At 58.0% G+C, this 23,139-nt stretch overlaps 1 protein-coding gene across 1 annotated transcript in view; it reads right to left on the minus strand.

The window, feature by feature from the left end:
* Positions 1 to 512: 512 nt before the first annotated feature.
* DNAH1 (dynein axonemal heavy chain 1) overlaps positions 513 to 23,139 on the minus strand; it is a 78,646-nt gene continuing 56,019 nt past the window's right edge. The window contains exons 47-78 of the mRNA XM_054552144.2: positions 22,319 to 22,497; positions 20,964 to 21,194; positions 19,257 to 19,453; positions 18,637 to 18,772; positions 17,497 to 17,705; positions 17,044 to 17,215; positions 16,098 to 16,289; positions 15,628 to 15,738; positions 14,730 to 14,915; positions 14,222 to 14,413; positions 12,728 to 12,895; positions 12,453 to 12,644; positions 12,125 to 12,256; positions 11,476 to 11,601; positions 9,975 to 10,094; positions 9,693 to 9,842; positions 9,418 to 9,578; positions 8,332 to 8,557; positions 7,996 to 8,191; positions 7,536 to 7,687; positions 6,354 to 6,550; positions 5,956 to 6,100; positions 5,547 to 5,705; positions 5,332 to 5,463; positions 4,458 to 4,628; positions 4,198 to 4,377; positions 3,951 to 4,127; positions 3,118 to 3,288; positions 2,832 to 2,962; positions 1,790 to 2,141; positions 1,226 to 1,460; positions 513 to 680 (exon numbers count right to left, since the gene is read on the minus strand). Of these exons, the coding sequence (XP_054408119.2) occupies positions 559 to 680; positions 1,226 to 1,460; positions 1,790 to 2,141; positions 2,832 to 2,962; positions 3,118 to 3,288; positions 3,951 to 4,127; positions 4,198 to 4,377; positions 4,458 to 4,628; positions 5,332 to 5,463; positions 5,547 to 5,705; positions 5,956 to 6,100; positions 6,354 to 6,550; positions 7,536 to 7,687; positions 7,996 to 8,191; positions 8,332 to 8,557; positions 9,418 to 9,578; positions 9,693 to 9,842; positions 9,975 to 10,094; positions 11,476 to 11,601; positions 12,125 to 12,256; positions 12,453 to 12,644; positions 12,728 to 12,895; positions 14,222 to 14,413; positions 14,730 to 14,915; positions 15,628 to 15,738; positions 16,098 to 16,289; positions 17,044 to 17,215; positions 17,497 to 17,705; positions 18,637 to 18,772; positions 19,257 to 19,453; positions 20,964 to 21,194; positions 22,319 to 22,497 (5,600 nt within the window). The 3' untranslated portion in view covers positions 513 to 558. The remainder of the gene's footprint in view (positions 681 to 1,225; positions 1,461 to 1,789; positions 2,142 to 2,831; positions 2,963 to 3,117; positions 3,289 to 3,950; positions 4,128 to 4,197; positions 4,378 to 4,457; positions 4,629 to 5,331; positions 5,464 to 5,546; positions 5,706 to 5,955; positions 6,101 to 6,353; positions 6,551 to 7,535; positions 7,688 to 7,995; positions 8,192 to 8,331; positions 8,558 to 9,417; positions 9,579 to 9,692; positions 9,843 to 9,974; positions 10,095 to 11,475; positions 11,602 to 12,124; positions 12,257 to 12,452; positions 12,645 to 12,727; positions 12,896 to 14,221; positions 14,414 to 14,729; positions 14,916 to 15,627; positions 15,739 to 16,097; positions 16,290 to 17,043; positions 17,216 to 17,496; positions 17,706 to 18,636; positions 18,773 to 19,256; positions 19,454 to 20,963; positions 21,195 to 22,318; positions 22,498 to 23,139) is intronic.

The raw sequence follows: 23,139 nt of genomic DNA on the forward strand, positions 1-23,139 counted from the left end.
GTGGTTGCTGGCCTGAGATACGGAGGCTGGGCTAGACGTGTGTGGTGGGAGGGAGGGCCTTACTAGACCTCGTGGGCCTAGGGCCCTGGGACCAGAAAGGTAAGAAGTATATGATCCTTGAGTGTCCAGCTGTCTTGGGCCAGAGATCCTTGGAATCCTAGGCCTGGGATTTAGGACCTGAGCTGAGGAGGGGCTTCAGGTGGACTGTAGACAGGGTGCACTTTCTGGGGAGAGGGCCATGGCTTTCACCAAATCTGTGGCTTTGCAACCTGGAGAGGTGCTGGGACTGTGGGTCAAAGAGGCGGGGCTGCCTCTAATCTAATCTCGCCTGGGAGGGTGCTGGGCATCTCTTGTTGCGTTTGGACAGGTAAAGCAGGTCAAAGCTGCCACCTCTGTCCCGCTCTCCTCTGCCGACTGCATCGTCTGCTGAGGCTGCTGCAGCCTCTCACCAGCCCCCTGGCAGTGAGTCCTGCAGAGGGGTCCTCATGCAAGCAGCTAAGGCACAGCTGGACTGCTTAGAAAATTCAGCTTTAATGGCCCCAGCCCTTCTGTCTGAGTCTAGTAGTCCAGGGCACAGATGAGGGCCACACCACGCTTTATCCAGTGTCGCTGGGGCTGATGGGTGGGGATCTCCACAGCAATGACATAGTTGGTAGAGTGTCCTGTGGTTGATAGTGTTCCTGGAATGGGTAAGGAGGGGGACGGGTTAGGTCATGCCCTATTACTACTAGCAGGGATAGTGTAGGGGCAGGGCAGTGGGCAGACTAAGCTGAGGACAGGGAGGGGGCCCTGACCCAAAAGGAAGCCTACCTGGTGAGGGGGTCTGGCCAGGGTTCAAGCTTGCCCAGGGTTACTGTATTGGGGACTGAAGATAGGGATGGCAGAGTTGATGCCACTTTTCATTCTCTGATGGACCTAGTCCAGACAAGTTCCTGCCCTGGGCCTCAGTTACCCCTCTGAACTCCCAATGACAGGCTGGGGCTTGTAGGCTCTTGGGGCCCAAGGTGGGCCTGCTGAGGGAGGCATGTAGGATAGGAGTTCAGGGGTGCTCCCCACAGCCAGATGGCAGGCCTTGGGCATTAACCTGCCTGCTGCTTGCCGGCCTGGCCCAAATCTCTGTTGTCCTTCCTTGTTCAGCTAACCTGGATAAGTGACTGGCTTGGGCTGGGCTGGGTTAGTCCTGGGTCCCCACCCATAGTGTAGGCTCCTGTCCCAGGCCTCATACCAGCACGAGTCAGTGTCTTGTAGATGGGGCACAGGTAAAAGTCCTGGTCCTGGGCCTTGCGGTTGGGTGTTGGCAAGAGCCAGATAACGGCCATCTCTGTGTACAGCTCCTTGGGCTGAGACTCAGCCAGCTGGAAGGTCTCTGGGTCCCAGCGGGCACCTTCCAGGAATAATCCATGGATATAGCACCCTACTTGGGGTCTTTGTGTTAACTCTGATGGTGCCTCAAACATCACCTGTGGGTAGACACAGACACACCCCACACACATAACGATACCCAGAATCTGGGTTAGGAGGCACAAAACTCCCTTCTGAGAGAGCTGCCTAATGCTGCCTGCCTGCCCATCATCATGTACCTACCACTTTAGCCCATGGCCTGTGGTCTGTGCCCTGCCCCTGTGGATTTCTGATGGACCCAGCCCAGACCCGTTCCTGGGACTCATGGCCTCCTCTGGCTTGGCTCTTTCCATGCCCTGGCTTAGGGGTCCCCCAACTGCCAACCAACCGTGGCCTCAGCCTCTCCTCCCTAGCCTGTCACCTGACCTGGCCCTGGCTGTGCCCAGACCTTGAAATCGAAGGAGATGGTGTCAATGGAGATGACGAATTTGCGGGCAAAATTCTGCAGAGTGCCTGTTAAGAAAGCCTGGGGGAAGAAGAAGCCACTGATCCAGAAGACAGCTGGGATGCCATCTTGGATCCAGGCCTGCAGAAAGTCCAGGCGTTGCAGCAGGTCCATGACCCATGAGGACAGAGGCTTGAGCGATGGGTAGGCCTTGGCACTCCAGAGCTCAGGCACAGTATTGTTGTACAGGCTGGCAGCCATCAGCTCCAGCTGAGAGGACATCACCACCAGCCCCTTGAGTGCCTTGAGCAGGTCTTGCAGTGTCTCTGTGATCACCTGCAGCAGCCGATTGTACCTGTGAGGCCAGTGGCAAGGGAATAGGTAGCGGGCTGGGGTCACGTGGCAGTAGCTATGCTCCGCAGCTCAAGGCCACAGAGTGAAAAACAATGGCAAAACATAGAGGCTAAAAGAGCAGAGAGCTGGGTCAGGTGGCCTGGGTACAAATCCCAGCTCTGGCCCTTAGCAAATGTGTGAACTTGGACTTGGATAGCTTACTGAACATTTTGGGGTCACAGTTTACTCATCTACAAAATGTGAATAATAAAAATACAGCTGAGTTGGCCAGGTGCGGTGGCTCATGCCTGTAATCCCAGCACTTTGGGAGGCCGAGGCAGGCGGATCATGAGGTCAGGAGATCGAGACCATCCTGGCCAACATGGGTGAAACCCCGTCTCTATTAAAAATACAAAAATTAGCTGGGCACGCTAATTAGGTGGTGTGTGCCTGTGGTCCCAGCTACTCAGGAAGCTAAGGCAGGAGAATCGCTTGAACCCGGGAGGTGGAGGTTGCAGTGAGCTGAGATCACACCGCTGCACTCCAGCCTGGCAACAGAGAGAGACTCCATGTCAACAACAACAACAACAAATAGCTGAGTTAGAGGATGTGTAGCACTTGGCATGGCACCTGGCCCATAGTAACTCCTGTTGTCATTTCTCTACAGTCCAGTGGCCGCTGACTCGGGGCAGGGGTGTGGTGGGGTGATTACCTAATGACCTCTTGTACTAGCACTGTGTTCATTGATTCCTCATACAGCACTGGGTACTTGGCCATCACCCATTGCAAGTCGATAGGCTCAGGCACCTTGAGCAGAATGTTTTGGGTGATGTCCTCCACTATCTGCAGGGGGCAAAGGAACACTGTGGGGTCAAGGCTGGGACCCCTTATCCCCTGTGGGATTCCACATGCACAGGGCTCCTTCCCACAGGGGAGTGGGCAGGATGGTGAAGCCCAGCCCGTCCAGCCCTTGGGCCCCTTCCTCTGACACCACCCACCTCCTCCTGGCCCTGGCTGCCTGCAGAAGATGATTTGGGTTGCAGCTGGATGATGGTGCCCAGGAGGGCGAACGTCTCATTCTGGGCAAAGGTGATGTTGGCATTGTCATGCAGGCCAAAGATCTCAGGCATGTCATTGAGTGGGAGGCTCTTGATGTAGGAGAGGTAGCCCTAGGAGAGAGGAGGCCAACATGGAAGCCCCTGTCTTGCTCTGCCCCAGCCTTCAGAGTTACCCTCCAGTGGAGCACATCCCCACTTGTCACATCCCCCACTTGTCACTCCTGCTTATAACCCTTATGCATGTCCCTGCTCTTGGGACTCCAGGCCTCTGAGGCACTGTGTGGCATGGCCCTTGCTTCCCTCCCAGCCCCCTTGTTACTGCCATCCATTCCCTGCCCCTCTATTCAGTGGCCCAAATTTGTCAGGCTCCTTCCTGCCACAGGCCCTTTGCAGTGATGACCTACACAACCCAGCCCTGGCTCATGGCTTCTCCTCACACATCTTAGGGGAAGCATCATTTCTGTGGCAGCCCTCCCTGACTGTGGAGTCTGGGCCTGGTTACCACCTTGGAGGAGCTGCCCCAAGCCTTCACTGAGTAATTCCACCCAGGGAGTGGCTGACCAGGAGTTCACACACAGAGGCGAGCCCCAGCGGGCAGGGTCTGACTCCCTCGCCAAGGCTGTCTTTGTGGGATGGGATGGATTGACTGATGAAAAGACAGCTGATGGAGGGTGGAGGCTGCGTCTCCTCCCACCCAGCACCAAGGTGCTCATGGTACCCCAGAACCCCAGCCTGGCAGGCCCCTCCTGTGCAGCCCTTTGGGCTGGACTCACATGGAGGTCGTAGGTGGGCGGGATCTGGTGGTAGATGCCCGAGGCGCTGTAGCTGTGCTCAGGGGAGAGCACGTCAGGGTTGTAGAAGTCCTCCAGGATGTTCATGATGCAGCGCCGGTCCCAGTCATCAGTGACACGGCCCCCGTAATTGATCTCCCCTGCCGTGTACTTGAGGACCTATGGGGTGGGTGGGTAAGGGCTCCCCTAAGTGCCCAGTCCCCCAGGCCCCAGTCTGCCCCAGGCCCACCTTGTAGGGGATGTCATCATATTCGTCCAGGAACATCTTGAGCTGGCTGATGCAGATGCGCAGATCTCCGTCCGTGAACTCGTAGGGGATGTTGAAGCCCAGGGGCCCAAACTTACGGCGCTCCAGGGCGTTCCCATGGAACAAGCACAGAGACAGCAGCAGAGACTTGAACTCCATCACCTGGGGGAGGTGGGAGGCAGGGGAGGTGAGGAGCGGGGACAGGGGGCAGGTAGGGTGGGCCTGCACCAAGTGTGCCTCACCTTGTGGCAGGAGTTGAGGAAGTCTTCACCAAGGCTACTGTAGGACTTCAGCAGGTTGGCCTTGACACCGCGTGGCGGCTCAATGGTCATCTTGGAGCCGTTCTGCAGGATGGACACTGGGAACTTGTTGCTGGGCAGGCTGGTGAGCCAGAGACGGAAGTCCCTGTGTACCTGGTGGCCATGGCTCCATGTGAGCATTGAGACCCATACCTGGTGGCCACCCTGACACCAGGCTCCTTCCTGCCCAGGGACCCTGAGGTGGGTCAGGCGAGGCTGCACAGACAACTGGTTAAGAATTGGGCTTTTGGCTGGGCGTGGTGGCTCACGTCTGTAATCCCAGCACTTTGGAAGGCCAAGGCAGGCGAATCACGAGGTCAGGAGTTCGAGAACAGCCTGGCCAACATGGTGAAACGCCATCTCCACTAAAAATACAAAAAATTAGCTGGGCATAGTGGCGGGCTACTACCAGCTACTCGGGAGGCTGAGACAGAAGAATCGCTTGAACCCGGGAGGTGGAGGTTGCAGTGAACTGAGATTGCACCACTGCACCCCAGCCCCGGTGACAGAGTGAGACTCCGTCTGAAAAAAATAATAATAATAAAATAAAAATAAAAGGGCTTTGGCAAGTCCCGGTTCACGGTCTGTGCTGGGTGTCCCTGGACAAGTCACGTCACCACTTGTACAGGTAACTGGGGGTGGGGGTAGACTGAGAGGATTAATGACGTTGATGCGTGGCACATGTCAGTTGCTGAGCACTTGGTACGTGCTGGAGGCTGGGCGGAGTGCTTTGCATGATTCTCTTATTTCTGCCTCATTAGTCCCCGATGGATGCAGAGGAGGCCCCGCTGAGTCTGTGATGGGCAGGGCAACACACCTTGTCGGGGTTGATGTGCTCGATGAGGCGTTCTAGGGCTGGCATCCAGCTTGGTGCCAGGTGGCAGTTCTGGAAGAAGACCCATTTGCCCCTCTCTATGGAGCTGCGCATCATGGCTTCTGCCCGAGGGCCCTGCAGGGGCAGGAGCACTGAGCGGGGGGGCCAGCTGGCCCACCCCCCCCAGCCCACTCCCTTCCTCCCTGCCTAGCCCTGACCTGCCCCTGGCCCAGGGAGATGGCAGAGAGCTTTTTGGAGAACTTCATTTCTTCCGCAAACTTGTAGAGGTCGGCAGCAGGGTCTGTGCCAGGTGACAGCACAAAGATGAGGGGCGTGGTGGAGTTGGAGTCTTTGAACACCACGGACAGGTTGGCTGTCTGCAAGGGCAGGGGGAGACGCTGAGACCACCTGGGACTGCAGGGAGATCAGGGCAAGGGAGGGGGATCTGGGGTTCTCAGAGTGGTCCCCAGCGGGCTTCCTGGTGGGGGCTGGAACCTCTCAGAGCCTTCAGGGAGCAAGCAGGGGTCCTGGCCTGGCCAAGTAGTCTATCCAGATGCAGCCAAGGCCCTGGGACCCAGGGTGGGGACAAGCTCAAGGTGCCAGTCCTGCCAGGGTTCCAGCACTTGCCTGGGGCTCAATGAAGCGTGGCTCCAGGTTGGTGGCCACAAAGTCCTGCATGGCATTGGTAACCTTGTCCCCACGCAGGCAGCGGAGGACTAGCAGCTTCTGGAACTGGTCTAGGTACTGGTCCCAGATGCCAGGCAAAGCCTCCCTGCAACAGTGGCCCACACCTCCCTGAGAGCCAGCCTGTTGGAAGGAGGTTGGTGGCCCCAGGGATTCGGCCAGCTGGACAGCTAGGGAGAGTGGGCTATCCCAGGGGTATGGCACTGGGGGCACAGAGGAGATGTGGCCACAGCCACAGGGCAACCCTGGGTGGCCCCTTAGAGAAGGCTCCCAGACAAGCCTTTCCTAGGGACTCGTCCCCTCAATGGGCTCATCCTGCCATATTCTGGGTCCCAGCTAACCGGTGGGGCTCAAGGCTGTCGAAGATGACCCGGAATTCTGAGAGGTGCTTCACGAAGTCGGAAGAGAAGGAGGAAAATGTTGGCAGGTTCGAGAGTGCTAGGATGTCTCGCCAGGCCCGGTCTGACAGCCAGTCCGGTGCCGGATTCTCAGTCATGATCTGGATGGAGCCCCCAGACAGGAGGTAGCGCCACTCACTCTGGCAGGGGACAGGAGGAGGCTGATGCCCAGGCCCTGGCCAGCTCCTCCTGCTCTGGGCACCCCCACCCAGTAGTGCCTCTCCAACCACCCTCACCTGGAGAAACTGAGTCTCCCTTGGGGGTGGTAGTCAAACAGGTCTGGGTTAGTGTTCCCACCCTGCCTTTTCCTGGCTGTGTGCCCTTAGGGCAAGAGATGTGACTTCTCTGGGCCTCTGCCTCCTCATTTGGGAGTAGAAAGAATCAGAAGGCTGACTGCTTCCCAGGCCAGAGTCCTGTGCCAGGCACGCAGTTAGGGCTCTGACAGTGGTGGCTGTCACTCTCACTGTCTCGGCAGGGCTTTCCGCTGCACCACGAAATGCGTAGGGCTTCATGAGAGTGTGAGTTCCTGGCCAAGCAGGTGTGGGAGGCTCAGGACAGTCCATCCCTGGAGGCAGTCTTCGTGCTCACCAGCACACTCAAGGCTCGAGAAGGCCTGTGCTCACAACATTGGCCTTTTTGAACCTTGAGCCATTGGTTGGAGCACAATTAACCCAGGGTCTTCTGGCTGCTTTTATTTATTTATTTATTTTGAGACAGAGTCTCGCTCTGTCTTCCAGGCTGGAGTGCAGTGGCACGATTTTAGCCCACTGCACACTCCACCTCCTGGGTTCAAGCGATTCTCCTGCCTCAGCCTCCTGAGTAGCTGGGATTATAGGTGTGCACCACCACACCCAGCTAACTTTTGTATTTTTAGTAGAGACCAGGGTGGTCTTGAACTCCTGGCCTCAAGTGATCCATCTGCCTCGGCCTCCCAAACTGCTGGGATTGCAGGCGTGAGTCACCGTGCCCGGCCCTGGCTGCTTTTAATCAAGGAATTGTGTTTCGTCTGCCCCTTTGCTCTTGTGGTGCCTTCATGCCTGGCTTTCCCTTTCCTTCCACTCTGTTCTCAGGCCCTGCCACATGGCCACCCCTCAGGCAGTCTGTCCCGGGCGTCTCTGCCAGCACCTGGTTGATTTTGCCCTCGTTCATCATGATGCGAACACACAGCAGGAAGGCAAACATCAGCTTGTGCTTCTCAAAGAGGCTGCGGCAGACGTTGCTGTAGAGGCTGTAGGTCAGGTAGCGGTTGATGTTGGAGATGCGCTTCTTCAGGTTGTCTGTGGGGTGGAGAAGTGACGGCAGCGCAGAGAGGTGAGAGGAAGGAAGAGCCCCGGGGTCCAGCCCAGCCTAGCCAGTCTCCCCAGCAGCCGTAGGGGCAGCCTGGGCCTCCCCTTGGGCACTTGATGTTCCCAGTGAAGGGGCTCGGAGGAGGGTAGGCGTGCTGTGTGCATTCTTATGTATTGTGAGTCTAAGAGGAAAGTGTATGCCAGTGAACACAGGTGTGAGTTTGTGTGTGCCCCACAGTGGAAATGTGTCCACATGGGTCATATCCGTGCAGGGTAGGAGCCTGGCATGCCGGTGCTACCTGCTCTCTCTGAGTTGGCGATGCCCGAGAGGAAGATGTTGAGAAACCACTCGAGGGAGTACTGGTACATGGGGTCCACGTTGGCCAGGTCGGACACACAGAAGAAGAGGATCTGGGTGCGGACGGCCACGGGTATGTACTCCATGCGCGTCAGGTCGATGTCCTTCTCCGTCTGCTCTGCAATCCTGACTTTGGCCTGTGGGTGTATTGGGTGGGGGGAGGGGTCCAAGAGCAGAAGGCAGGGGGTTTGGGGGGTAGGCCTAGGGCAGGCAGGAAGAGGTGGGGGGCAGGGCTGGGGCACGCCCAGGGCAGGTGGGTGGGCAGGCAGCAGCTGACCTGGATCTCAGCAGCCTTCATCTTGGAGGCTTCCAGCACCTTGATGAGTTCCATGTCATCTACAGGGTTGCCCTCGGAGGAGCTGAGCCGGTACAGGATCTGGTCCTCAATGTCCTTCAGCTCCTGGCGCATCTTGGCATTACTGATAATCAGCTGGTTCTTGGCCTCCTCCAGGTCGGGTCGCTCCTCTGCCACTACCTGGCCCAGTAGCTGGTCCTCTAGGCCACTGCCAGGGGCAGGGGACACCAAGTCTGTAATACCTGGTGGGCCCCAGAGGGCTAGCCGTGAACCTGCTCACCTATCCACCTGTGCTTCTGGGGCTCCAAGAGCCCAGCATCCTTGCCATTGTTGGCCTAGGAGGCCTAGCCTCCATCTCAGGCTGCAGGGCTAGTGCAGAGCCTGCCTTCAAAGACATCAGTTCTCAGTGAGACCTTGGGGGGCAGGCTGGAATCCTAGAAGGGGCTGAGCAGTTGGATGTGTGAGCGGCTGGGGTCTCTGGACAGTACCTCCTTGGCAAGTGGGGGCTGTGATACCCAGGGCAGGCATTCAGGGTGTTTTTGCTCCCTGCTTTGTGGAGAGGTTCATACTGACCACTGAAATGGAGGCCTTAGCACAAAGTAGGCCTGTGGGCTGTGGGCTGTGTATGGATAGCCAGCAAAAACCACAGTGCCTGGGCTCATGGCAGCAAGGATAAGAAGCAGGGCATTTGGGTTCAAGGAGCCAGAGTGTGCCCGACTCAGGGCTCTGGGTCAGCTCTGAGGATGAGGGCATAGGGCCTGGCGAGGGCTCAGCAGGAGAGAAGGGGTCCCTGGAGGAGGTGAGGCTGGTGCTAGACACAGAGGCTGGGGACCCTGACCAGGGATCTGGAAGAGGTGGGGATGAAGGTTCTTAGGTGGAAACAGTGGTGGGTAGGAGGAACTGGTGGAAGTGCTAGAAAGGCTTGGAATGTGAGTGCCTGGGGGGAAACTGGTGGAGACTTTGAGTGGGGGAAAGTCCCACTGACTCCCGGCCTGGGGGTGGGAGAGGGGCAGCTGGGCAGGCAGAGACCGAGCTGATGCTTGGGCGTCCCCAGGAGTGGGGGCTCACCTGGGCGACAGGGTGAAGTTGATGAGGGTGAGTTTGGTGGAGATCTCGGGCGTGTAGTGTGGGTTGGGCAGCTTGGTGGTGATGTACATCCTGAAGTCCTCATGGTAGGGGATCACCGTGTCCCCCAGCTTCAGCACCGTGTTTCCCTGCTGCTTGTATGTCTGTGGTGGGTGGGACCGGTGGGTACTGTGGCCTGAGCATCACCAGTGGGGCAGGGGAAGGGGACTTCCCTGTCCAGGCCTACTGCCACCCTGCCATCACCACTGCAGACCCACCTGCTTGAGCAGCACGGGCTCCAGGGCTGGGTCTAGCTCCTCACCCACGTTCTCCAGGAGACATGGCTTGCCAAAGCGGATGGCGTTCTCCATGCTGCGCAGGAAGTCGCGGTCACTCAACTTGAACACATCCAGCCCATTGTCCTTCTCCTGTAAGGGAAGGGGAAAAGAAGGGGTTGCAGGGACTGAGAGCCAGCCTGAGGCTCTGTGGCTCACCACTGCCCTTGCTATGCCTGGCTGGGGTGGGGTGGTGGTGCCTGGTTGCCTGGTGGGTGGGCTCACCATGTTCTTGATCCATTTGTTGGCCTGGCTCTGAGGGTCAATGAAGTGGGTCCAGCGCTGGGAAAACTGGTTGATGACCCCGTTCTCCACTGACAGTGTGTCGTTGGGGAGGCCAGCGATCTGTGGAGAGCCAGGCACTGGACTGGGTCAGGGCTTTCCCGCAAGCAGGGTCACTGAGGGCATCAGCATCTCCCGGCCTCGTGTTTTGGCTATGGACTTCCCTCTCCTTACTGCATCCCCTTGGAGGTTGGGGGCAGGTAACAATGTGGGCAATGCCTCACCCCCAGTACTCCTGCCTCTCCCTCGTTCCTGGGCTGGATACCTAACCATGGCACAGCGCCTGAGAGAGCACAGGCCCAAGGATACTGATGGCCCCAGATGGACAGAGAAACCCACAGACAGAAAGGCCCTCCTTCGCTGTGCCTTTCTGTCCTCTTGCCTACCAAGTGCTCACTTGGTGAGACCATCTTCATAGAGCCCATACCCCACTGATCCTCCTGGCCTCTGCCTATGGCCTCTTGGTTACCTCTCTTTGCCAACTCTCCCTGCCCTTCGGAGTCTCGCTCAGATACTTCCTTTAGGAAAGCTTTCTTTTCTTTTCCTTTTTCTTTTCTTTACCTTTCTCTTTTTTTCTTTTCTTTACCTTTCTTTTCTTTTCTTTTCTTTTTTGGCAATGGCATGATCTTGGCTCACTGGAACCTCCACCTCCTGGGTTCAGGTGATCCTCCCATCTCAGTCTCCTGAGTGGCTGGTACTACAGGCATGCACGACCATGCCTGGCTAATTTTTGAATTTTTAGTAGAGACGGGGTTTTGCCATGTTGCCCAGACTAGTCTCGAACTTCTGGGCTCAAGCAATCCGCCTGCCTTGGCCTCCCAAAGTGCTGGGATTACACTGCATCTGACCAGACAACCCTTCTAAATCCTACTGTGGACACTTTCTCAAACTCCACCCAACACTCTTTTTTTTTCTTTTGAGACGGAGTCTCGCTCTGTCACCCAGGCTGGAGTGCAGTGGCGCAATCTCTGCTCACTGCAACCCCCGCCTCCTGGGTTCAAGCCAATTCTCCTGCCTCAGCCTCCTGAGTAGTTGGGATTACAGGCGTGTGCCCCTACACCAGGCTAATTTTTGTAGTTTTAGTAGAGAGGGGGTTTCACCGTGTTGGCCAAGCTGGTCTCTAACTCCTGACCTCAGGTGATCCACTCACCTTGGCCTCCCAAAATGCTGGGATTACAGGCGTGAGCCACCACGCCTGGTCCATCACACTCTTAAAAGTACCCCTAATCCCTCTCCCCACATTTAGCTAGCATCTGTGCCACACTCAGCCCAGCTTTCTCCTCCTGTCCTCCCACCACCCTCTTGCTGGGCACAGGAGGGTTCAGCAGAGGCAGCTCCAAGCCAGGCCCTGGAAAGCAGGGTAGGAAGGAGGCAGAAGGCTCCTGGCCCAGCCTGGACCACACCACAGGCCCTGCCTGGGCACTCCTGCCCCTGGGGTGGGCACCTGCCACGAGCGGATCTTCACAGGGTTCCCCAGCGTCCCGATTAGCGTGGGCTCGGAGGTGTGTGGGACATTGTGGCTCCTGAGCTGCTTGACCCAGCTGTCGTAGAGCACTGTGCGGTACTGGCCCTGGGGAGATGCCAGACTCAGGACCACCCCACCATGACACTCACAGAGACCTCCCAACTCCCACTAAGCCACGGTGCTTGGCAGTTGCAGAGATCTGAGCTCAGACATGGAGCCAGATACCTGCATTCTAATCCCACTTTGGGTGACTTTCTTGGCCTCCACAAACCTCAGCCCTTCATCTGTGAAACGGGCAATGCTAACGATGCCTGCCTGTAATGGCGGCTATGAGGATTAAATGGGACACAGATGGCATGTTTAGAACAGTGCCTGGCATGCAGCAAGTGCAGAAGTGTGAGCTCTTCTATGTTCCCACTAGGTGGCTTTTCTGGCTGTTTTGTACACTGCTGTATCCCCAGTGTTTTACAGCGCCTGGCTCAGAGAGGGAGCCTGCTAAGTGCTTGTTGAATGACTGAGTGAGCGGAGAGCCACCTGCAGGCTGCCTGTCATAGAGGCGAGGCCTCAAGGAGGAAGGGTCTCTTTGGGAAGGCGAGGCTGGTCAGAGACAGAGGTGGGGACTTCTTACCGTGAAGGGGCCCAGGTAGGCCACAAAGCCAGCGGCCACCAGGACATCGCCAGAGATGTTGTTGAGCATGTACTGCAGGTTCTCCACCGTCTCCTGCCAGCGCACCTTCTCATCCGACAACCCATTGATGAGCTGGAGGGGCAGCCCCATGGGGTGGGCTCTGGGAGGCTGGGCTAGGGGCCTGGGGCTGGCCCTACCCACTATAGCACCTAGGGTTGCCAGGGAGGGGATGTGGACAGCCACCCCAGGACCCACCCACGCCCTGGTCCTTTCTGGCCCCTGTCTGGGCCGGGTCCACCCGCAGGCCTTGCAGGAGGAGGGTGCGCACCTTGCCAGCGCGGCCCAGCCTCTGCTCACACTGCTCACACTTCAGCTCCAGCTCCTCCTTCTTGGTAATGCATTCCCGGTACTTAGCCTGCATTGTGGCAATGCCATCCTCCACCTCACGAAGGCGCTGTTTTGCCTCATCCAGGATCCGCTGTGTCACCCCCAGGTCGTCCTGGGCCTCCCGCAGGGCTTGCTGTGGGGCGGAGGGCGCAGGGTTAGCTCGCCGAGTACCCTGGGGAGGGGAGCCCTCCCCTACCAGCTCCGCTCAGCCCTCACCCGCTTGGGCTCCACGGCCTTGGCCACGAAGTGGTACTTGTGCATGGCGCGCACCCACTGGCAGATGGAGGTGCAAGCCTTGGACACCTTGGCAATGGCAGCTGGCTGGAACTCTTCATTATCGATGTACGGCTGGATGGCTTTGATCACCACGTCCCCAATGTTGTCCTAAGGTGGGAATCCTGGGTCTCAAGAGGCTGCTTCTCAAGGGTGACAGGGGAAGAAGGGCTCTGCTGGGAGGTGGGGCCTGCTGAGGGACACCCTGGCTTTTATGCCCTGTGCAGGCCTCAGTATAGATTCTTTCTCCTTAAGGAACAACATAGCCCAGAAAGGCTGGCCAGAAAGTAATCTTTGGTCCCCAGGATTTTAGATCATATGATTAGGGAGGTCTTCCTTGGGATACTGTGGCAGTCTCAAGAGCCCATAACACACAAGACCCCACTTAAAAGCTCATTTAAAGGCAAGGGCTACTTCCTGAAAGCAAGACCATCAGCAGGTATTGGGATGAGTGAATGTTTCTGAGGCCCACCAGGCTCATGTTCAACCTCAAGAGCCTACCCCACCCCCTGGGGCTCTTGTCCCACCCAGGGAGAGTCCAGCCCTGTAGTTCATAATAGGCCCAGGTATTTGCATTGCTCACAAGCTCCCAGAGGTCAGAACTTGGGCCCAGGGGAGCCTAAGCACCAGCCTTGAGCACTCCTGACTTGGGTGCTTCTTTCAGAGGGACTTGATTAGGCCTGTGGGGCCTCTAGTTTCCTGTCTGATGGAAGAGGAGAAGGAGGGATGGGGTAGCCCATAAGGGGTCCAGATGCTGCTGAAATGGGTGTGGGATGTGCCCAGGGCCTGATACTGACACACAGTGGATGGTGGCCTATGTGGGACAGGCAGCTGCCCCCTAGCTAATTTCTGGGATGCAGAGGAAACCCTCAAAGAGGTTATGAGCTCCAGGCTACTTAACCATGGCACAGCCCCTGAGAGAGCACATGCCCAAGGATACTGATGGCCCCAGATGGACAGAGAAACCCAGAGACAGACAGGGAAGCTGGGCCCCAGGTGCTGAGGCTGAGGGAGAGAGGGGATGACTGGGCAGATGGTGAAGGTCTTGGCCAAGGCCTGAGGGTTTCTGGGATGAAAGGGGATGAAAGGGGATGAAAGAGAATCCCCAGGCTGTGGAGACTTGGAATGACCATGGGTGACTTCTTATGGAGCACAAGAGCCTGTCTAGGTCCCAATTTCCTCAATACCTTTCTGTGGGTGGGTCTGTCACCCTACCACACTGAGAACTCCTTGGGGCCAGGCTCTGGTTCCAGCCATCTGCGTGGCCCTCAGGCCCTTGTGTGGTACTGGTGGTGGGGAGGTGGACAGAGAGAGACAGGACAGAGGCCACTGCACATGCAGATGATGTGGTGGGGCAGGCTCCTCTCCACCTTCACTGTCCTGCCGGGCGGGCCTTGTCCTCACTCACTGGCTGGCCAGGGTGCCTGGCATGCTTACCTTGTCAAACTTGAAGAGGCTCTCGAGGAAGCGGCCCGGGTCCTGCAGCAGCCCCTTGCCAGGCTCCCAGTAGTCATCCACCTTGGTGCCTGGCTTTTCTCCAGGCACCTTCTTGGGCTTGATGCCTTTCATGATGCACACAGCTTCTATGACCAGCTTCACACCTGGGGGTGGCCGCTGCATGGCACGTACCTGCAGGCCCAGCCACCAAGTGGGGAAGACTCAGACCCAGTGGGCACCCCTCGGCAGGGACCCTGCCAGAAAATTTGGCACTACCAACCAAGTCCCTACTACCACAGGACACGGGCATATCCAGAGATCCACCAAGGTTGGATTAAGCCCACAGTTCCTTCTATTCCCCAACCCAGGTACCCATGCTCCTACCTGGGCCCTGGGGGCTGGAACGAGGAGGGCGGGGCAGGCAGCTGGGTTGCAGGGGATGTGCAGAGGGAAGGCTTGAGGACAGAGGCATATGGGAGGGAATGCCAGGAGATGCCCTGCTGCCCACCTCGGTCACGTCGTTCTTGTTGAGGTTGCGCAGGCTGGCCAGAGCCGCATCCAGGGCTGGCAACGCCTCGTCCAGGTCCTTCTGGGCATCGTCAGCAATAGCTTGTGCCTTCTTGGCCTTCTCATTGGCTTTGATCTCCTCCGTCTGCACTGAATTCCGGGTCTCCTCGGCGATGGCCGTATCCACCTGGGGAGGGGAGACGTAGGGGTGTCCTCCTCCCTTTTCTCTTCTCTGCATCTCAGTCTCCCCAGATGGAAGGAGCGTTGGGGTGCCCTGTTCTCCAAGGGCCCTCCAGCTGTGGCAGGCCAGAGAAGTCTGGGAATACCAGGAGCCCCTTCCACCTCCTGAGTGCTCACCATGGGCTTGGCATGCGGCTTGGGGCCTTAAAAGTTTGGATATAAGTGCCCCATAGGCAGGGTCCCCTAAGCCTGCAGGCACCTTCATGCAAGACAGAGAAAGACCCTCCTCCTGCCTTTCTTCTAGCTTCTTTCTATCTGCTGGGAAATTTTGCAATGCACTGACTTTGCCGAGCAGGACACTTGACTATTCCTTCCAGAAAGCTGTCATAAGGAATACACAAACTGCAAGGTCTGCCATGAGGATCGGGCCCTCCAACGTGGGGCCCTGTGCTGGGCAGACTCAGGGATGTGGTTATTGGAATTGTTCAGATTCCTCTGCCTTGCTCCTCACCGATCCTCTGCCCAGTGCGGTGCCTGGCACAGAAGAGCTACTGGGCAAACATTCCATGACTAAATGGATGGCTACTGATTGAGGAAGCTGGGGCACACGGAGGCCAGATGACTTGCAGCGGCCAGGCAGCTAGCAAGCCTGTGCCTGTGTGGGCGTGCTGAGCTTCCTCAGAGTCAGGCATTGGGGAGGGGCTCGGGAACACTCCAACCTTGATCTGCTCCATGGTGAGCATGGTGTCCTTGGCAGCCTCCTCCAGCAGGGGGTGCATACTCTCCAGGTCCTCCTGCATCTTGGCGACGTCCTCAGAAGTGCGCAGCAGCTGGGGGTCGGGGCAGAGACAGGAAAACAGGTGTGGCAGGGACAGAGAGGGCACAGGGCCTGCTGGGCCACCCTCATTCATGAGAGAGAGGCTGTGGCTGGCAGCTTCAGTGGCCCCCACGTTGCCCAGTCGACCCCAGAGGAAGGGCATCAGTCCCCCATGTATCTGTGGGGTGCCACACTTTGGCCTGACCCTTGACTGGCAACTTTTGTTCTTTTGATGAGGGGGGAAGCCACCCACTTCAACATCGTGGGCTGCAGTTTGAAAGGCGGAGCATGGTGTCACCCTGGAGTCAGGGCTGAGTGAGCGGGCAGCCTGCAGGCAGCTGACCTTGTCCACGGGGACTCGCCTGGGCCCACCTTGTCGAGGCCGCTCTTCATGCGGTTCTTGGCAGTTTTCAGCTCCAGTTTCTTCTGCCCGATGAGGATGGAGAAAATATGAAGCAGCTCCAAGTAGCTCTTGGGGGTCACATAGTTGTGGCGGGTCAGCTCTGCCAGGTACTCGATGCACTTCTTGGACACCGACTGGTGGATGTACACACAGACCTGGATCTGGGGAAGGAAGACCACGGATGCAGGCCTGGTAGCGGCCCCAGGAAAGACAGGGACTGGGTGCCCACAGCCACTGCAGCCTGGGCCGAGGAGGGGCCACAGCAGGAACCTCCATGCCTCTCACACTCACTCTGTGAGCCTCACAACCTCCAGGTCGAGGTCACCTTTGGTGCAGATGAAAAACCCCAGGCCCAGGGAAGTCCAGGGGTTAGTTCAAGTTCACATAGCTGTCAAGGGCAGGGCTGGCTTTGAACTTGGACCTAGCTGTCTCCCAGCTCTTGGCCCAGTGGTCTTGTCACAGCCCCCATGACCTGCCTCTCTCTGAGAGCCCTGAGGTGGTTCCCCCTCAGAGGCTGGATCTAGGGGGAGAGAGGGCCCAAGGCCTCAGCACAGCTGGGTAGGGAAATGTTGGGACTGTCACCGTCTCAGGCTGGACCAGGCAAATCTACACCCCCATCTGTGGTCTCTGGAGTTCTATCAGGGGGTTCTTGGAAGAAAGCACCATGAGGCCCTCAGGGAATAAGGGAAGCAGTACCTGTGCAGCTGTGTGCGCAGCACCCTAGTCACTGTGATGACCTGTGGCTCTGCCCATTTACAGATGAGGAAACGGAGGCTTAGACAGGAAACACAGCCTGACCAAAATCTTACCCTCGGTGGGGAGCCTGGGAATCTCACCCAGACCTTGGTGACCCTGAGCCCATGCCCCAAGCTAAACAGGTCTCCCCAAAGGCCTGAGCTTCAGCAAGACACCCACCAGTCCTTGGATTTCTTCCTGGGAGGATTCCAGTTCTGGGATCTCATTGAGGAACATGGTGGCCACAGACTTCAGGGCTTCTGCCGGCCACTCGTTAAACCAGTCAATGGTACAGCAGTTGACCAGGGAGGGAAACTGCCTCAGACGAGCTCGGAAGACCTCTCCGATGGGGCTGGAAAGTCAGGAATCCAAATGAGGTCCACAGACACTGACCAACGCCCCCAGGAGCCCAGGACCCAGGGCCCTTGCACAGCCCTGTGGCATGGCAGCCCTGTGGCATGGCAGCCAGGACACAGCAGCACAGCAGCCTGGGCCCAATGGCATGATGGCCAGGCCCAGGGCCACGTCTCCTCATCTCAGGCCCCAGCACACGGCGTCCAGTGTCCCTGGGGCCAGCCCCTGTACACACCCAGCTCCACTGCCCCGGCGCAGCCTGGCGACAGCTGCCTGTACCTCATGCACAGCACCATGTGGATGTTGCTGCGCACACGCCCGGTGTAAGCAGCCATGAGGTTGGCCTTGGTGGGCTGCAGGCGCTGCTCCTGGATATAGGGCCGCATGGTGCTGATGATCTGGTCCTGCTCATCCGCAGTATAGAGGTTGGGAATGTCACCAGAGTTTAGGATGTTGTTGATATCTTCCAGGAAGGATTCGTTCTTGATCTGGGGAGGGGTGAAGTGTTGGGGAGCTAAGCCCCTACATGTTGGACTCCATGACCACAGTCTTGCTGGACCTTCACAACAGCTCCATTTGACAGACTGTACCACTAAGGCTCAGAGAAGCCCAGAGTCACACAGTGACCTCATAAGAGACTAGCCTGTAGTCATAGTCTAGGACTTGCCCTCATGCAGAAGCTCTGAAAACCACTGGGTTGTGGCAGGACCCTGGGTCCTCAGTGGGGGGTGTGGCATCTTCCTCTTCGCCCCTCTCCATGCCTCAGTTTACTCACAAGAGGAAACCATGGCCACGGGCAGAGATAGGTCCTTGCCCATCTCATACAGCCTGGGCCTGGGTTGTGTTAGACGGCATCCTCCCTTTCCTGACTCACACAGTGGCTGCCGTGAAGGGAACTCTGGGGTTGGGACAGGGCTGGGAGCAGAGGGGCCTTTGTCTAGGGTGGGGCACATTCAGGGGCTTCAGGCTGGGACCCTGGGCCCAACCCTGACCACCAGCCAGGTTGAAGCCTGTTCTGTTTTGTGACTCTAGACAACCTCTCTGAGATCTAGGGAGAAGCCTCATGTCATCCCAAGAGGGAGCAGGGAAGCCATGGGTCCCCAGCACTTTGGGGACAAGCCCTGTGGTCCTTGAGGTGGGATGCCATTGGCCAGTGAGCGGAGTGCTGTGCTACCAGGGCCTTCTTTACCTTCAGGGCATGAGTGATGATCTATACCCCACCTTAGCTCTGAGAGGTTGGGTTTAGTCTCACGCTCTCAACCTGCCCATCTGTGGCCCCACCTGGTCCTGGTGGTCTCTTCTGAGATCTGCCCTGACTGTGAGCTGGGCATGAAGGACTGGCCACTTTCCGGGATGCTATGCTCAGATGGGGTTGTGTCCAGCCCCCCCGAGCCCTGCCCTCTGCTGTGGCAGTGGCACCTGGGTGTCTGAGAAGAGGAAGGTGATGGGTAGGTTCTGCAGGCCTGCCTTGAGCAGGACCTTCTTCACATCATCTCGCCACTCGGACATGCCATAGTTCTTGGATAGTTCAATCTGGAAGCACTCGTACTCGGCCCTGGAGGCAGAAGTTTGGGTTGAAGCATGCCAGGGGCTTGGGGCCAGACGCCGAAGGGTGGTGGGTGACCACACCCTACCCCGACCACCTGGAGTTCTGCTCCCATCCTGGGCAGACCTGCAGACCCTTCAGGCCCTGAACCTACTTTTTTGCCTCTAGACCTTTGCCCAAGTTGTTCCCTCAGTCCAAACGCCCTTCCCTTCCATCCTCCCAGCTCTGATTCTGAGAGCAGCCCTGGCCACTTCCTCTAGTAATCCCTCTAGGATGCCTGCACTACACTTCCCTCCCCACAGCACCACAGGGCACTGCTGCTGCCTCTCCCTAGAGCCCAGATCCTGCTACTAGTCTTTCCAGAAGCCTATAGGCTGCACGGGCCTGCTTCAGGGCTGCCCGAGGCCTCTACCACCGTGCAAAAGCATGGGTCAGTCAAACCGACCAGCCAGCGCTGGCCGCCCACTGCCCAGCACGCCCTGGAGGTCCTCACATGTGCGAGGCAAGCCGTGTGAGGGAGCTGCGGCCGCTGCCACCCACGCCAAGCAGGAGTGCATTGCCCAGTGCCTGGCGTAGGGTGCGGCTGATGCGGCAGATGTGGCTCATGGCGTCCATGAAGAGGACCAGCTTCAGCTTGGCCGTGTTGATCTGGTTGTAGTCCTCTATGTACTCCTCGATCACCTGCATCATCTGCGCACCAAGGCGAGGATGGGGAAGGCGGGGTCTCTCTTACTGTAGGGTCTCCCCAATTCCCCCCACCCACCCGCTTTCGTCTCTGTCTTGACTGAGAAGCACAGGTGCCTTGACCACCTGTGACCCGGCCAGCTGCATGTTTCCCCTGCAGGCTCAAGCGCAAGCTGAACATTCCCAGATACTGATAAATTTGCTTAGATTGTTGCTCAAAACACTGAGGGATTGGCCTAGCGCAGTGGCTCACGCCTGTAATCCCAGCACTGTGGGAAGCCAAGGCGGAAGGATCACTTGAGCCCAGGAGTTCAACACCAGCCTGGGCAACATGGCGAAACTCTGCCTCTACCAAAATAAAAAATAAAAAAATAAAAATTAGCTGGGCATGGTGGTGCGTGCCTGTGGTCCCAGCTACTCAGGAAGCTGAGGTGGGACGACTGATAGAGCCCATGAGGTAGAGGCTGCAGTAAGCCAAGTTTGTGCCACTGCCCTCCAGCCTGGGTGATGGAGTAAGACCCAGTCACATACACACACACACACACACACACAAAGCAAAAATAAAACCCACGGAGGGATCAAGCATATTGTTAAACACATAGAAGCTAGCCCCAGCCCACCCAAATTCCTTCAGTCCTCATGTGAACTCCATAACTCATATGACTCCCTCGTTGCAGACATACTGAGCTAGAACATCTCTGCTCTCCCCCGTATGTGAGTTCCCCTAATAAATGCTCTGGACTAATTACCCTGTAATTCAATGCTTCTTTCTTTGGAATCTCAACCAGCCCAATCTAGGGATGGCTTGGGGGCAGTCCCTTGTAGGAACTTACTTGCTGCCACTTTTGGGGCGACTCCAGCCATGGGCTCGGCTGATCAGAGCACCGTGTACCGGGGCCCTGTCTGACAGGGAGCTCACCTGCCACAGCATACCCTGTTCCTCCTGTGCATGGTGGGGACGCTGGGCCTTAAGAAGCCAGGCCCCCCTGCACGAGGCCTGACCCAGGGACACATGGAGGCCTGAGAGTTGGGTCAGAGCCCTGCCTGCTCCTTCTGGGGCTTACCAGGGTGTGCTGACCCTGTGACCCTGGTGGGAGCTCTGGGAATTAGGAGAGGATGCGTGTGGAGAGAAACTGTCAGGAGGCCTGCTTCAGCCATGCAGCACTGGGGCCACCAAGTGAGGCCTCTTCCCTGCCTCCCTGGGGTCCCCACTGAGACCCATGGCCCCAGGCCCCGGGCCCCGCGTCCGGCCCCCTGTGGAGGATGATTGCCCCTGTGTCTAGAGCCCATCTCAGCTGGACCACAGGCTGGTTCTCAGAGACAAGTGAAGAAACCGGTACCCAGAGAGAGCAAGGGCATGCCGGGAGTCTCCTGGAGCTGGCCTTCTTACCCTGCGTCCTGGCCCCCTGGTTATAGTGTGGTAGTCTGTTAGTGGTGACTGCATGGGTCCTGGGCCCCAGCGAGGTAGATTGAAGAGGACCCCACCAGGGGTAGGGCGCCTGCCTGGGCCCCTCACCTTACTCTCACTGGTGATGAGCTCATAGGACTTGACATCGGAGCCTGGTGACATGAAGTCCCCGTAAAGAATGGGCTGGAAGGGGCAGACCTTGTTGAAGGTCACCTCCCACTGCTCCATGCAGCGCTTGAGGAGTTGGTCGAACCAGCTGCGGTCCTCCTCATTCACCAGTCGGTCCCGGAACACGCGGCAGTTCTCATGATACCACAGTCGCAGCAGCTGCACTTGGTCCTGCGGTAGCCCCAGCATCAGTGCCTGTCCTTGGCCCCCGAGCCCTCAGCTATCTTTCAAACCACCAGGCAAGGGAGGGTGGGCCCCAGTTCCTGGGGCCCTGACTGGAGCCTGGCTCTCTCACCATGGCCCAGGGACAGTGTGTGGGGGCTGCTGGCAAGTGCAACTGCTGGCTGGCTGAGGATGGGGTGGATTGCACAGTGCTGCCTGGGCCTCCTCATGCCTCAGCTCCGAGTCCAGCTGGCCAAGTGCCCTCTGGGTGTCTGGCTCTGCTAGCTTGTCACAAGCAACTCACTTCCACCTTTTAGCCCCCTGTGGCTCCCTTAACCCCAAACCTGGGAGGGATGCTTGATGCTCCTAACACCTTCCCAACACCCCACATCTAACCACCCACCAAGCCACACTGACATGACCCACCAATCTCCTCTGAACCTGCCCCTTCTCTCCATCTCGGCTGCCACCTCTGTCCCAGCTTCCCTGCATCTCCCTGGGTGGCAGGACTGCCCTCCGGAAGCTCCCAGCCTTTTCTGTAGTCTTTGTTGGCTACAAGCGTGGCTACAAGGCCAGGGTCAGCTTCTGTCCTGCTCACCCCATCTCCTTAGCCTGGGCTACACACACACTGGCCGCTCAGTCCCATTCCAAAGTGCAGGTCTGTCCCCCGCCCACCCGCATGGCTCATTACGCCCTCAGAACAAATTGAAGCTCCATGCTGGCCTCCACCGTGCCTAGCTCCTGGCCCCACCCCTGCCAGTGCCCCTGACACCTGGCTCCCTGCTACACTTCCCCCTCCTTCCACCTGGGCGTTTTTGGTTCCCAGAGGGCACCCTGCTCACTGTCCCTCAAGCGTTCTCACATGCAGGGCCCACACCAGAAGCCCTCTTTCTCCCTCGTCTTGCCCTGGCTCTCTCATGGGATCCCCGTCTCAGCCACCATTCCAGGTGTGGGTTCAACCAACAAGACTGGGCTCAGCTGCACCAAGGCTGGGCTCTGGAGGGCCTGGCACCTCCATGTTCCAGGAAGCCCCACTCAGGGCCTGTTTGGGCAGGAAGGCCTGAAATTGGTGGGGCTGGGGAGGATGGGGAGAGCAGTGTGGGCACTGGGGAGGGTGCCTGCCCGGTCCTCACCTCGACCTTGGCCGGGTCAGCCATGAGCATGCCTTGGAAGACCTTGGAGAGGTCCCTCAGGTTGAAGGTGTAGTGGGACTTGGCTGGAGTGGGCAGCAGCTGGGAGGTGATGGTTGCATATACCATGATGGTGGCTTCCACAAGGGGCTCCATGAAGTGGGCAATGTGGGGGGCCCCAGCTGGGGGAATAGGAGAGTGGCCTGGGTCACATGCCAGGAGCTCCCTCTGCTGCCTCTGCAGGTCCTGACCTCCTTGCCTTCGCTGTGCTGTGCCCCCCCACCAAACCCCTTCCCCAGCCTTCAGGCTTGGATTCCACGTACCCTTTGGCCCCATCTCGGATGCCCCCAGCTTGGGGGAGGTGAAGAATCTCCTGCTCTGCACCCCCTTATATCTTTATGCTGACATGTCCTGTCAGAGCACTGGGACTCATCATGGAATTGGGGGCGCTTGTGGGGTCAGTGCTGGGCGGGGCCACTACTGCCTTGTCCTATGGGGACTGTGCCCAAACCTGAACTTTCCACCTCTGAGCCACACTTGGGGAGGATCTCATGATCCACGTAGGCCTCAAGATGCCTAAGGGTGGGCGGGGGGAGCACACCCCAGACCTTGAGGGCTCACCACCCACTTCGGGGCTGCCCACCCCTCAACCTGCGTTTTCACCACTCACACACCTATCGGCCTGTTCTTTGAAAATTATCCAGTTCTGTGCTGGGAACCCAAATTCTGTCAGTGGAAACTTGGCAGAGAAGTGGAGAAAATGGAAAGAAAGGGCAGGAGAGGGGCCTGTCTGTTGACACAGACACTGGGCACAGAGTGACCCA

This window comes from Pongo abelii, chromosome 2 (assembly GCF_028885655.2).
Source record: "Pongo abelii isolate AG06213 chromosome 2, NHGRI_mPonAbe1-v2.0_pri, whole genome shotgun sequence".
Lineage (NCBI taxonomy): Eukaryota > Metazoa > Chordata > Mammalia > Primates > Hominidae > Pongo > Pongo abelii.